We start from the raw sequence: 12,291 nt of genomic DNA, 5'->3' as shown, positions 1-12,291 counted from the left end.
AGGTGTTAAAGAAAACATCGACTTGTATTTTGCTTCAAAGCCAATTGATTTCTTTAATCAGAGCATTAACAACCTGATTGTAAGATGGAAAAGCACCATCGATAAGAACAGAGTCTATTTCGTTTGATAAATGTTTTGTTTTGATATATAAGTTGTTCGGGTTTTTTCACCTAAAAAAAGCGACATTAATTTCTTGACGACCTAATATATGTCAGTGCACAGAGCATCACCAACAATGTCGAAGAGTTTCCAGGGAACATCATTCTTATCAAGTAAGATTAAATCTCAGTAACAAGTGTCCCCCCCCCTCTTCCGTGGCTCAGCGGCAAATCTGAAGGCTTATGTCGCTGAAAATCGTGTTTCAATACCTGCGGTGGACAGAGCACCAATAGCCCATTGTGTAGGTGTGTGCTTAACAACAAACAATAAAAAGTACTTGCTCAGTATTATTTGAGCTAAACATACAAATGAGCTTGATGTACAGCTACGAATTCGAAAATCAGATTATTTCCATAGAAACAAAACTGTCTATTATTTAGCAACAAATTAGCAGTGTTAAGATTAACAGCGCGAAAAATTATCTGTCTATTCATTATTTCTTAACACATGCATGTAGAATTATTGAATACATCAAGTTACCGTTTCAGAAAAATAAAAGTGAAAATTAAAAGGCATGTAGAATATTTTCTGTAATTCTATCGCGGCACTCTGAGTGAAACAAAGGGGAACGTATCTCGCATAGGTATGTGTATGCGTAGTTGTACGACGATCGGCATTTTACCTTCCCTTACTCAAAAGCACCTTGGAATTATGTGATTCTGTTTTTCTCTCTCTCTGTATGTATGATAAGGCAATCAATTGCTAATTAAATAACATTTAAATAGAACGCTTAAATTGCAAAAGACGAATCATTTTAAGAACTGAGTAAAAACTAAATACGTCAATATGAGCTTGTAAACTTAAAGACGATTGCTGCTTTTCAATTCGTTTGATTGAAATCCTTCAACCAGTACTAAAGCTAAGTTACAAACAACCATACAGAGTAGTACCCACCCAAGGGATTGAATAAGCTAATCTCCTGAGCTAGTTGGTTGAGATGTCATTCTACAATTATAATTCATGTTTTCTCGTTGTTCACAAACTCGGTCCCAACTGAATGGATGGAGAAAGATACAATCGTCCAAAGTTTGTTGGAAATTGTTATTGACAATAACGCCACATAAGAAGGCGTTAGTACGTCTCGAAGCTTTTGTCTAAAAGTATAATTCTTATATATATATATATATTGCTCATAGATAGATATGCAATCGTGTCTTTTATCTAACATTTTCTGTTCTACAGTGTTCAACGTCCTCAAGACACGCCATCTCACAAATACCAGGATGAGCTTATCTTCACCTGTAAGGATAAAAATGGATTTTTTGCCGATTATATTCGTAATTGTCGCCGATTCTATCGTTGTGTAAACGGGAAAAAATACGAGTAAGTAAACTAATTTGTCCAACAAACAAGATACTTGTAAAGATGGACTCACGGCTTGGTTTCCACAGAGACACGGAGACTTTACTCCGTGAGACAGATTAAAAGATAGATTTAGATAGATTTATTAGATAGCGACAGGTCAGCCATCAGACAAATTCAGATAATAACTTAGTTACCATGACAAAGAGATGAGGCTAGAGCGATAACCCGGAGTAACCATAGCAACAAATAATTGCTCTTGTATCATTGATCAAAACTGTTTGTAACAACGACAACTTGGCAACGGATGGAGACACAGATACGTTATTAAACCATGGTTTTATGTAAGCAAAAATGCTAAATATCTAGTTATAGTAAAATAAATATCAAGTTTGAAACTTAACAAGATGAGATACCAGTAAATCAGTATATATACTATGTATATGTATAAAAGTGCTTTGATTTAACCAGTTATTTCTACTGACAAAGATTTAATGCTATTTCTAAGGTACAACTGTCCACCAGGGTCCGCCTTCGATGATGAAGTCAATGCTTGTATTAATGCTGAAAACGTGAAGTGTGAGTTTCAGAGGTAAACATCAAGAATAAATTAAACTCTAAGTTCATTTGTAGTTTTATAAGCTGAAGTCACTTGCATAAATAATTATTTTAGAACCAGTTATTGAGCTTAGACTATTCAAATGAGCATACGATAAAACTGGCAGACAATGTTATCTAACGGAATATCTTATATAATAAGCAAGTTATCTAATAGAACATCCTATAAACCTGTCATTATTATCCAAACGGATGATCTATGCATTAGACAAGTTGTCTAAAAAAATATCTGTTACGTATGGCAATTTATAATAGCCTAAAACTGAGTAAAATAAATGCCGATATCTATCCAATTTATGATATTTGCCAACAAGACTGATACACACAGTTTTCTTTTTCAATACAAATATGATTTAATATACAAACAACAATGATTTACATACAAAAGTTTCACAAACTCACAAGCAATATACAGTCTTCTTTCTAAACTGGAACTTCCTTGATATATTATCGAGGGTTGACGATGAGCGAGTTAAATTCGAGTTGACGTAGGTATAATTCACTTAACAGGGAGCTAGCTAGCCCTGTAGTTCTCGCTGATTACACGCTGATTACAGGTTGAGTTTCCACCGATGACGTTAGGTAATGTTTTCGTAAAAGTACTAATGTCTGATGGTTAATAAACTGATGTTAAATGGTTTGTAATGTTCGAAATTTATAAACGTTCCTGGTGAAATATCTTACGTTCCCCGATTAATAGGCGTTATAGCAATCATAGTTATAGCTTCCGAAGTCTATAGCACACCAACTATAGCAAATCAATAATAGATACTGGTTTTATAAAACTGTCAGTATTATCTACAGGAACACTATACAAAGGTATGTTGTATAATTGAGCATCGTATAAAACTGTCAGTATTATCTACAGGAACACTATACAAAGGCATGTTGTATAATTGAGCATCGTATAAAACTGGCAGTATTATCTACAGGAACACTCTATACAAAACGCATGTTGTATAATTGAACATCGTATAGAACTGTCAGTATTGTCTAAAGGAATATTCTATACAATAGTTAAGTTGTCTAACATTTGCTTAGCCAGTTGTGTTTCCATGCATTTGTTTCCATTTTCCGTTTCAAATTAATTCGTGTTTTCTTTTCTTGTTCAATAGTCATGATTTGCAGGAGACGCCGTCTCATAGATACCCAGTTGAACTCAACTTTAGCTGTGAGGGTAAAAATGGCTTTTTCGCCGATTTTATCCGAAATTGTCGTCAATTCTATCGCTGTGTGAACGGAAAAAAATACGAGTAGGTATACCTTAATTAAACTCGGATATTTGAATAACTTTTTTATTAATTCTATATTTGACAAACGTACTCAGACTCCGTTTCCTCATACAGGTTTGTAAATAGTAAATCATTCATTCTTATTATATTATAAATATATTTAGTGTATATTAATTGTTTTTATCATGTCACACCACAGTTGCTGGCTATTCTTCGTTTAAAAATATATTAGTTGACATAAGTTATTTGTTACAGAAGCACCCAGTACCCAATCTGGCTCATTTTCGTTTGTTTTATCGAAACAAAGTGAACTTACTGTTTGTGTTTCTCAAGTAACTCGTGATTAACGTTTGACACCCAATAATCACGTACAAATATAGTGTCAACATAGTAACAGGAATTGCGTTTGTGTGTGCTTTTTACGTGTTTTTAACGGTATCACCATAGCAAAAGATTTTGCGTTTTTACATGATTTTTAAGGGATATCACCAGCTTTGCGTTTATAATTGGTTGTTGTCACATCTTCTAGTTTAAATAAAGTACGAAAAAAACTAATATATATATGTATCATTTAGGGACGATGAAATAAGATATCATAATACACGTCTTAATGATATCAATATTACTGAATATCTATTTCTTATTCAATCATATAGAGGAAGATATGATTCAAAATCAAAAAGCAATTTAATGTACATTAAACACTTCAACTTTAAACGTGTCTTCAGTATTAGAAAAGTATTGATTATACAACACAACCTTTGTTCGAGGTCAGTATAGTCTTTGGTACACATGAGTATACATTCTTGTAATCACTTCATTACGCCCGGCATGACCAAGTAGTTAGGACGCTTGACTCGCGACCTAAGGGTCGCGGGTTCGAATCTCCGTCACATCAAACAGCCTCGCCCTTCCAACCATGGGGCGTTATAATGTAACGATGATAAAAGAGTAGCCCAAGAGTTGGCGGTGAGGGGGGATAACTAGCTGCCTTCCCTCTAGTCTATCACTGCTAAAGTAGGGATGGCTAGCCCACGTGTAGCTTTGCGCGAAATTCAAGCCAATCAATTTATTTTTGCACACATTTGCACACAGTTAAATCTAAATCTAAATAAGATAGAATCTAGCGACATTATTTAAATCAACAGTTTTTATTTGCTAAACCTTAAACTTAAAATTACAGGTTTTTTTCTTCACTATGTTTTATTGTCACGGTGGCCTCATATTTCTTCAAATTTGTTTAATATTTCAACTACATTACGCAAGATTTCAACCAAACTCAGTGTTTAATTTTACTATTGCGTTTTTTAAAGGTAACTTAAGATGCATAGGTTTAAAGATTACATTTTTTTTTGGGGGCGGGCGGGGTGATGGCGATTATTTAATTTGCTGGTAATCGTAATTTAATCAAGAAGCTTCAGGCGAAGATAAGAATAAACAACAGTTTATTCCGGACGTTTCACATTACGTGTAATCCATCTTCAGCAGGTTTCTTTGAACAAAACTTAAGTCATTACATTTTGTAGGACAAAGAAACAAAAATAGACGATAATAGATCAGTTAATCCAGAAGAGTTAACATATGTTATTAATGCGAAGTTAGAAAACATACATAATCATATACACGAAGTAAAACGCTGTTAACTTTCTCATCGTTCTCTTGGTCTTTTTTATTTGTTTTGTTAATTATTAGCTCTAAACGTCTTGACGAAACTGGAAAAGATTAGACATTTATTGCGTGTTCTTTTTTGCAGTATTTAACATACTTTATCATAGTTTTGTTTTGTTGTTTCACAGTGTGTAACACATTTGTATCGTAGTTTTATTGTTCTGTTTTACAGTGTGTATGTAACACAGTTTTATCATAGTTTTATTGCGCTTTTTTTTGCAGTGTATAACAAATCTTTATCTCAGTTTTATTGTGCTATTTCAAACTTGTATAGCACAATTTTATCATAGTTATATTATGGTGTTTCGCAGTGTGCAAAACATTTCTGTCATAGTTTATTCAGCTGTTTCCCAATTCTGTAACACATTTTGTTATTATAGTTTTATTTTGCTGTTTTACAGTTATCATAGTTTTATCATAATTTAACTTATGGTAAAATTAAAGTTTTGGCTCAAGAAAGCCTGGCATAAAGTAATGTTAACTGTTCTCTGTAAAATATAATGAGCTTACTATAAAATACCTCAAATGGAAACTTGTTTCAAAATCACGAAAATCGTTCATCAGTGAAAGTTTCGAACTGATTTCTATAGTTTTCATGGTTAAGGGTATTTCTTAACAAGATGAAGAAACATTAAATTGAAGCAACGCGGGTTAAAGAATATCTGTAAATGTAGTTTCTTGATGAGAAGTAAACAACTTTTTGTCATTGTAAACGGATGCAACTGGTAGGAGGATAAAAGCATTAAAACAAAAACCCTAGTGACTCAACGATAAGCTTCAGGGTTTGTAACGATAGAATTCGGGACTCAACCCTTCCCCTGTGGACACAGAGCAGATAGCCTATTGTTCAGCTTTTCACCAAAGCAAAAACAAGTAAACAAACCATTCAAGAAAAACTAACTTTAATTTTAAACTGTTGGATTATTGAGGCAAGCATAACACTGAACATCATAAATAAAGCGAATCTTTGAAATCAAGATACAATATTTTAGTAAGCTATAAACGAGAATCGAAATTCAAATTTAATAAAACGATTATTTTTAGTCCAATGCTCCTGAAAAGAAATGACATTTTGTTACTAGTTCACAACACAGAGGAACAGTTGTAGTCGGTTATATATAATAAATTTATATCACCATTCTCATTTAAAAAAAAGGTAAATGTTTCCAGTAGTACAAATTGCACTTTCTATAATATCTAGCTGTGTTGGTTTAGTAAAGAAAATATTTATTATTAAACAGTGTGATTAAAACTGTAGAAAAAAGAGCTTGTTGGCACAAATATTTCCAAACGAAGTACATTATTATTACTAAACAGTGTGATTGAAACTGTAGAAAAAAAACAGCTTGTTGGCGTAAATATTTCCAAACAAAGTACATTATTATTACTAAACAGTGTGATTAAAACTGTAGAAAAAAGAGCTTGTTGGCACAAATATTTCCAAACGAAGTACATTATTATTATTATTATTAAACAATGTGATTGAAACTGTAGAAAAAAAGAGCTTGTTGGCGTAAATATTTCCAAACGAAGTACATTATTATTATTAAACATGTGATTAAAACTGTAGAAGAAAAAGAGCTTGTTGGCGTAAATATTTCCAAACGAAGTACATTATTATTATTAAACAGTGTGATTAAAACTGTAGAAAAAAAAAGAGCTTGTTGGCGCAAATATTTCCAAACGAAGTACATTATTATTATTAAACAGTGTGATTAAAACTGTAGAAAAAAAAAGAGCTTGTTGGCGCAAATATTTCCAAACGAAGTACGTGCAGTTCGTGATATGAAATTGAGTAAGGCCATGTGTACTAGGTCAATGTCCTTAGTCATTCCACAGCTCTGCGCTTAAATGTTGTAGAATCACTTATCAGGATTTGCTACTCCCCCCCCCTTTTTTTTCTGAACATGCATGACAATTCTTGTGCGCCATCGAAATGTTATATTTTTTTCTATTTCTGGCAAAGCTACTAAGGGCTGCATGTCGCCGTCCCTAACTTTGAACTACTAGCCAGAGAGGATGCAGACAGTCGGCGTATTGTATAATTAAGACGTGTACTACGAAATTTTGTTTCATCGACTTTAAGTGATACAGTTAAAAGATTGACTGTCACTATCATAACACACCCTCATTAAAGTGAATGAAAAGTTTGTGGTATTGCACGGATCCGAGCCCCGCTCGTCAGCTCCAAAATCCGGAAATCACTGATCAAAATGAATGAAGGAGATTTAGTACGAATGAGAAGATATAGACCATATACACTTTAACAAAATATATTTTTCACTTCTGTAAAAATAAAGTACAAGATAGATGGTGGGTAACATAATAGAACATTTACCAGTAACATTTGTTAATATTATTCATAAGTTTGTTTATTATATTATTGTTGTTTTTTTATAACAGTAAAACCATTTACGACTAAACATTTTTTTTTAGGTATGCCTGCCCACCATCGACCGCTTTTGATACTGAAGTCAGCGGATGTATTGCTATTGAAAAAGCGAAATGTGAGCCTGCATCTAGTCAGGAGAATATTTTAATAAAATAGCTGTCTTATCTCCAAAGGTGCTGATGTGGCAACGTCGATGAATATTTCATATTATAAGTTAAACGTATGATATACATATAGGTTTGTTGTAATCTACCTCTTTTTCCTTCCATTTTGTTTCCCACTTATTCAATATGAAGTTTGTACAGTTTCCGAAAAGTTTTATTTTTATAAAAATATTACTAAATCTCGGAAGCTAGTTTATGTAAACACCAAAAATAATATTAGGTTTTAATGAAGATGTAAATGTCTAGTAAATATCTGTCTTTATTTGTGAAAATTAGAATTCAGAGAAAGTTAGCAAAAAAAAAAATAAAGCAAGATTAAAATTTCATACCAGTAAAACTATATGACATGCTGACCGTGTTTGTTGTGCCTTTGTACTTCTAGTAATATTAACTGTGCTTTTAATATCTTCGTAACGCTGACAATGTTGCTAGTACCCTCTTAAAGCTAACCATGTTTTTAATACCTAGCAACGCTTATCATACTACTACCCTACTAACGCTGAATGTTGATAATACCCTAGTAAAAGTAACCATGTTTCTAATACTCTAATAACGACAAGTAAAAGCTTGGAATGGTATATTCTTACATTGGGGGTGTGTCTTTGAGTCAGACTAGTTTAGAAGAATTCCACTCCTCATCAGTGACCCTGGACACTACCACCACTACTTTTTGTTAAACAAATGTTTAAACAACTCTATTCAATTAAGTACAAGCTGCCCAGTGTCGGCTAACAATACGAAGAATTAAATTGTGGCGGAATGCAACAAGTTCTTCAAATACCTATAGAATAAAAGGCTTCTTTTTTGTGAGTGTAAAACACTTAAATACACCATTTCGACTCTAATAACGCTTATCAGACTACTAACCTACTAACGCTAACCATTTTTGTAATACACTAGTAAAACTAACCATGTTTCTAATACTCTAATAACGCTTATCAGACTACTACCCTACTAACGCTAACCATTTTTGTAATACACTAGTAAAACTAACCATGTTTCTAATACTCTAATAACGCTTATCAGACTACTACCCTACTAACGCTAACCATTTTTGTAATACACTAGTAAAACTAACCATGTTTCTAATGCTCTAATAACGCTTATCAGACTACTACCCTACTAACGCTAACCATTTTTGTAATACACTAGTAAAACTAACCATGTTTCTAATACTCTAATAACGCTTATCAGACTACTACCCTACTAACGCTAACCATTTTTATTATACACTAGTAAAACAAACCATGTTTTTAATACTCTAATAACGCTTATCAGACTACTACTCTACTAACGCTAACAATTTTTGTAATACACTAGTAACAATGATTGTATTTGTATTGCCCAGTACTTCTGACCATGCTCGTTAAAATGGACATTATTTTAACAGGATTTACGACTGGCAACTTTCAATATTGAATAATACTGATTTATTAGTTGCCGAATACACTTGTATTTCTAATTCTTATCTTAATTAATTGCTATTAAGAGTAAGTCATTTTATATACTTTCAACGAATACTTTATGTTAAACTGGTTTTACTTCTTATAAAAAAAAAACTGCTCTTCGGCTAAACATGTGTATATTTAGTGGGAAGAGAATAAAAGCAGAATAACATGTATCTTTAGCTTCTTATAGGTTTTAAATATTTTCGTTTTTATTCCCAAAATCTAGTGTTTAGTTTCACTGAAGCAGGCCAAATAAACATTTTGATAATTATCAGCCAGCAAGGATCGTGAGTTTGTTCTGCTAGTCCAAACTATTATTTTGTATTTTACCTTGAACCACTTTAAACGTACGAATTTATTGCTGAGGACTTCGGTTTACAGGTGAACGTATATCAGTCGCTAAACAAATTTACGGAGTGCACAGTTGTTGAACTGAAGATAGTTAACGATTTGTATTGTTACATAACCAACCACACTATCAATGAAGAACTGTGTTTCGTCTGGAAAAGAAATGCTATAAACGTTGGAGCTTATATCCCATTTCCATACGAGTAGAAACCAGAGAGACACAGTTTCCACGAAAAACACTAATAAAAGGCTAAAATTGGAGAACTGAAAAAAAAACCTTTAATGAAAATTATGTTATAAAGTAATCAAACGTATTATAATAATAATAATAAGACTATGATCACCATATGAAAAGATTAAGAAGCAGCACTCGAGAAACATGAAGAATATAAATTAAAGTACTTTTACTAGAGTCAGAAAAAAGAATTCCCCCAAAACTCGTATATTTTCCTCTTGTAAATAAAAATTCTAAGGTTAAAAAGGAATAACTTCAATCCTTGTGAACTTTAAAAAAATACCCCAAACTTGAGCACTTTCTAATAGTTGACTGTTCATCTCTATTTCGCTGAAGAAAAATAGTTAATTATTCGTAAGTGCTCGAGTTTTGGGTCTTTCTTTGAAATTCATTACACTTTTTGTGTGTGATCATGTGTGCTTTATGGTTATTATAGACTGCGACAGGTAGAGCTTATTATTTTATTATCTTATATTTCAATTGTTTAAAAAACACACTTAGATTTCACTTTTTCCTGAGAAAGTCCTCAGGAAACTCCACTGAAAAAGCAGAAGGACATACAGATGCGGGTAATAATGCTTAATTTGAAATTGTAGGACGTGACATTAAAGTTTGTTTATTTCGAGTCTTCTAAGGGCTAATATCTTGAAGGTATAGACGGAACGAAAAGACTGTTCAATTTTTAGATGTTTTGAATGTGTTTCATTCAAATTCTTTAGCAAATTTCATTAAAGATAAACTAGCTTATCTTCATATGCTTTCACGCTGTGCCTTTCTTCGTGAAAGGTAGTATCAGTTCACGAATCAATACAGACAGAAACAACCATTCAAGACGATTTGAAGCCGAACCATGCAAAAGAAGGGCGAAGGTAGTATCAGTTCAGGAATCAATACAAACAGAAACTACCATTCAAGACGATTTGAAGCTGAACCATGTGAAAGAAGGGTGAAGGTAGTATCAGTTCAGGAATCAATACAGACATAACTTACCATTCAAGACGATTTGAATGTGAAATTACCATTAAATAATTAACGTAAGGACAAAATAGAATTATAGATAACTTGTGTTACTTAGAGAATTAGTTAAATAACACCAACAAAAGTTTTCAAAAAGTTAAAATATTAATTTATGGTTATCACACATATTTTAATGCAGTATTTAGGATAAGAATCTGCCTTGGCCCAACTTGAATCCAATTATACATCACTGGGATGTTATGGACAGAAATAACAGAACCAGAAGTCTTATTACACTTGGAACTGTTTGCAAGTGGAGTGGCAATCTATTCCACCATAAATAGGACAACTGTCGGTGATAAGTACTAGTGTTAGAGTACAGGCAGTGATAAGACACTGTGCCAATTCCCAGCAACAGAAACACGAGCGTGATGTCTTAATTCTTTGGATAATAGCGTATATAATTGTTAGAAGAATCAACCGTTGCACCAACTGTCATCCATTACAGAGAAAAATATACACAGCTGCAAAAAAGCGAAACTATAAAATCACATAAACATTTTATTTATTTGAGCTTTTTCTTACATGATTACTCTAACGCAAGTAAAGCGCATGTCTGGCGAATTAGCGAGTAACATATTTTAAGTCTAAAAATAATACAATTAAAGAAAGTGTTAATAGAAACTAATAAATAGCAATGATATACACTTACTTCTTCCACTATATGAGATAAAATTTAATCTGTTTAAACGTGCTATCATTTTACTTCATAAATATACGAATACATCCACTTTACAGCAACAACGTAAAACGAAATACAGATCACAACTTTAGCAAACAAGGTACTATTTATTGAGAAAGAAAGGGAAATATAATTTAAATTAGAGAGTAAGATATGTCGTGTTTTGTATGTGTTGGTTATTTTACTAATTTGATTAATCTTATTCTGAACCACGTATTTTGAAAGGAAAAAGCTAGTTTTATATGATTTTTGCACAAGTTCACACGTTTCCCTATTCTTACATTTCAGCAATAAAATTTAAGTTTCGTAACAATTTTTTTTTACCATAACCATTTTTTGCATCAAATTTTATTATTTTCTATCCATCAATAGCAAAATGTATTTTTAAAAAACGTTCATGTTTCAGTAAAACTGGTAATTCGAGCAAAGTTAACTGTTTCATCTTGTAATATAAAAATGCAGATACTAATACTCTTACGATATACGACAAGTCCTTGCCATCTTGAGTATAAGTGCACAGATTGCACAATCTGTCTTATACGTGATGTTATTACGACTTATCTAAGGTAACATTTGAGAACAAAATTCTCACAAGAAACAGTGTGCAAGCATATATCTTTAAATGGCCATACATATATCTGTACACTGATATTTCATTTTTTAAGTATCACTTTTGCCTTTACAAACGATGATAGAAACTATTATTTGCGTAGCAATTATACAGGCCTGCGATGGTTTTATTGTCTTGTCTTTATTGTCGTGTAATGATATCCATTTTTCTCCATCACGTACAGATTTTTTACAAAACATCATAATGCAATACATAAAAGAAAGATCACAACACGTAATTTTGAGGCTAAAACACGTAGATTTCATATAAAAAAAATCAGGATGAATGAGGATGCATATTCGTTCGACATCAATGTTCTTCCCTTTTCTTCACTTGTATTTTATTTAACCAACATAATAATAAAAATGTTCATTGTGGTGAACAAAATAATAATTTGATCTAAGTAAGAGTTTTTT

The 12,291-nt window shown here is 32.3% G+C and overlaps 1 protein-coding gene across 1 annotated transcript in view; it reads left to right on the top strand.

The window, feature by feature from the left end:
• The window catches only part of LOC106461863 (probable endochitinase), a 25,460-nt gene extending 17,917 nt beyond the window's left edge, over positions 1 to 7,543 (top strand). Inside the window, exons 4-7 of the mRNA XM_022388940.1 lie at positions 1,342 to 1,482; positions 1,970 to 2,053; positions 3,195 to 3,332; positions 7,416 to 7,543. Of these exons, the coding sequence (XP_022244648.1) occupies positions 1,342 to 1,482; positions 1,970 to 2,053; positions 3,195 to 3,332; positions 7,416 to 7,527 (475 nt within the window). The 3' untranslated portion in view covers positions 7,528 to 7,543. The remainder of the gene's footprint in view (positions 1 to 1,341; positions 1,483 to 1,969; positions 2,054 to 3,194; positions 3,333 to 7,415) is intronic.
• Positions 7,544 to 12,291: the final 4,748 nt, after the last annotated feature.

Source organism: Limulus polyphemus, unplaced genomic scaffold (genome assembly GCF_000517525.1).
Source record: "Limulus polyphemus unplaced genomic scaffold, Limulus_polyphemus-2.1.2 Scaffold1048, whole genome shotgun sequence".
NCBI lineage: Eukaryota > Metazoa > Arthropoda > Merostomata > Xiphosura > Limulidae > Limulus > Limulus polyphemus.
Note: the sequence above shows the minus strand (reverse complement) of the source record. Positions and strands in the feature narration are given on the sequence as shown.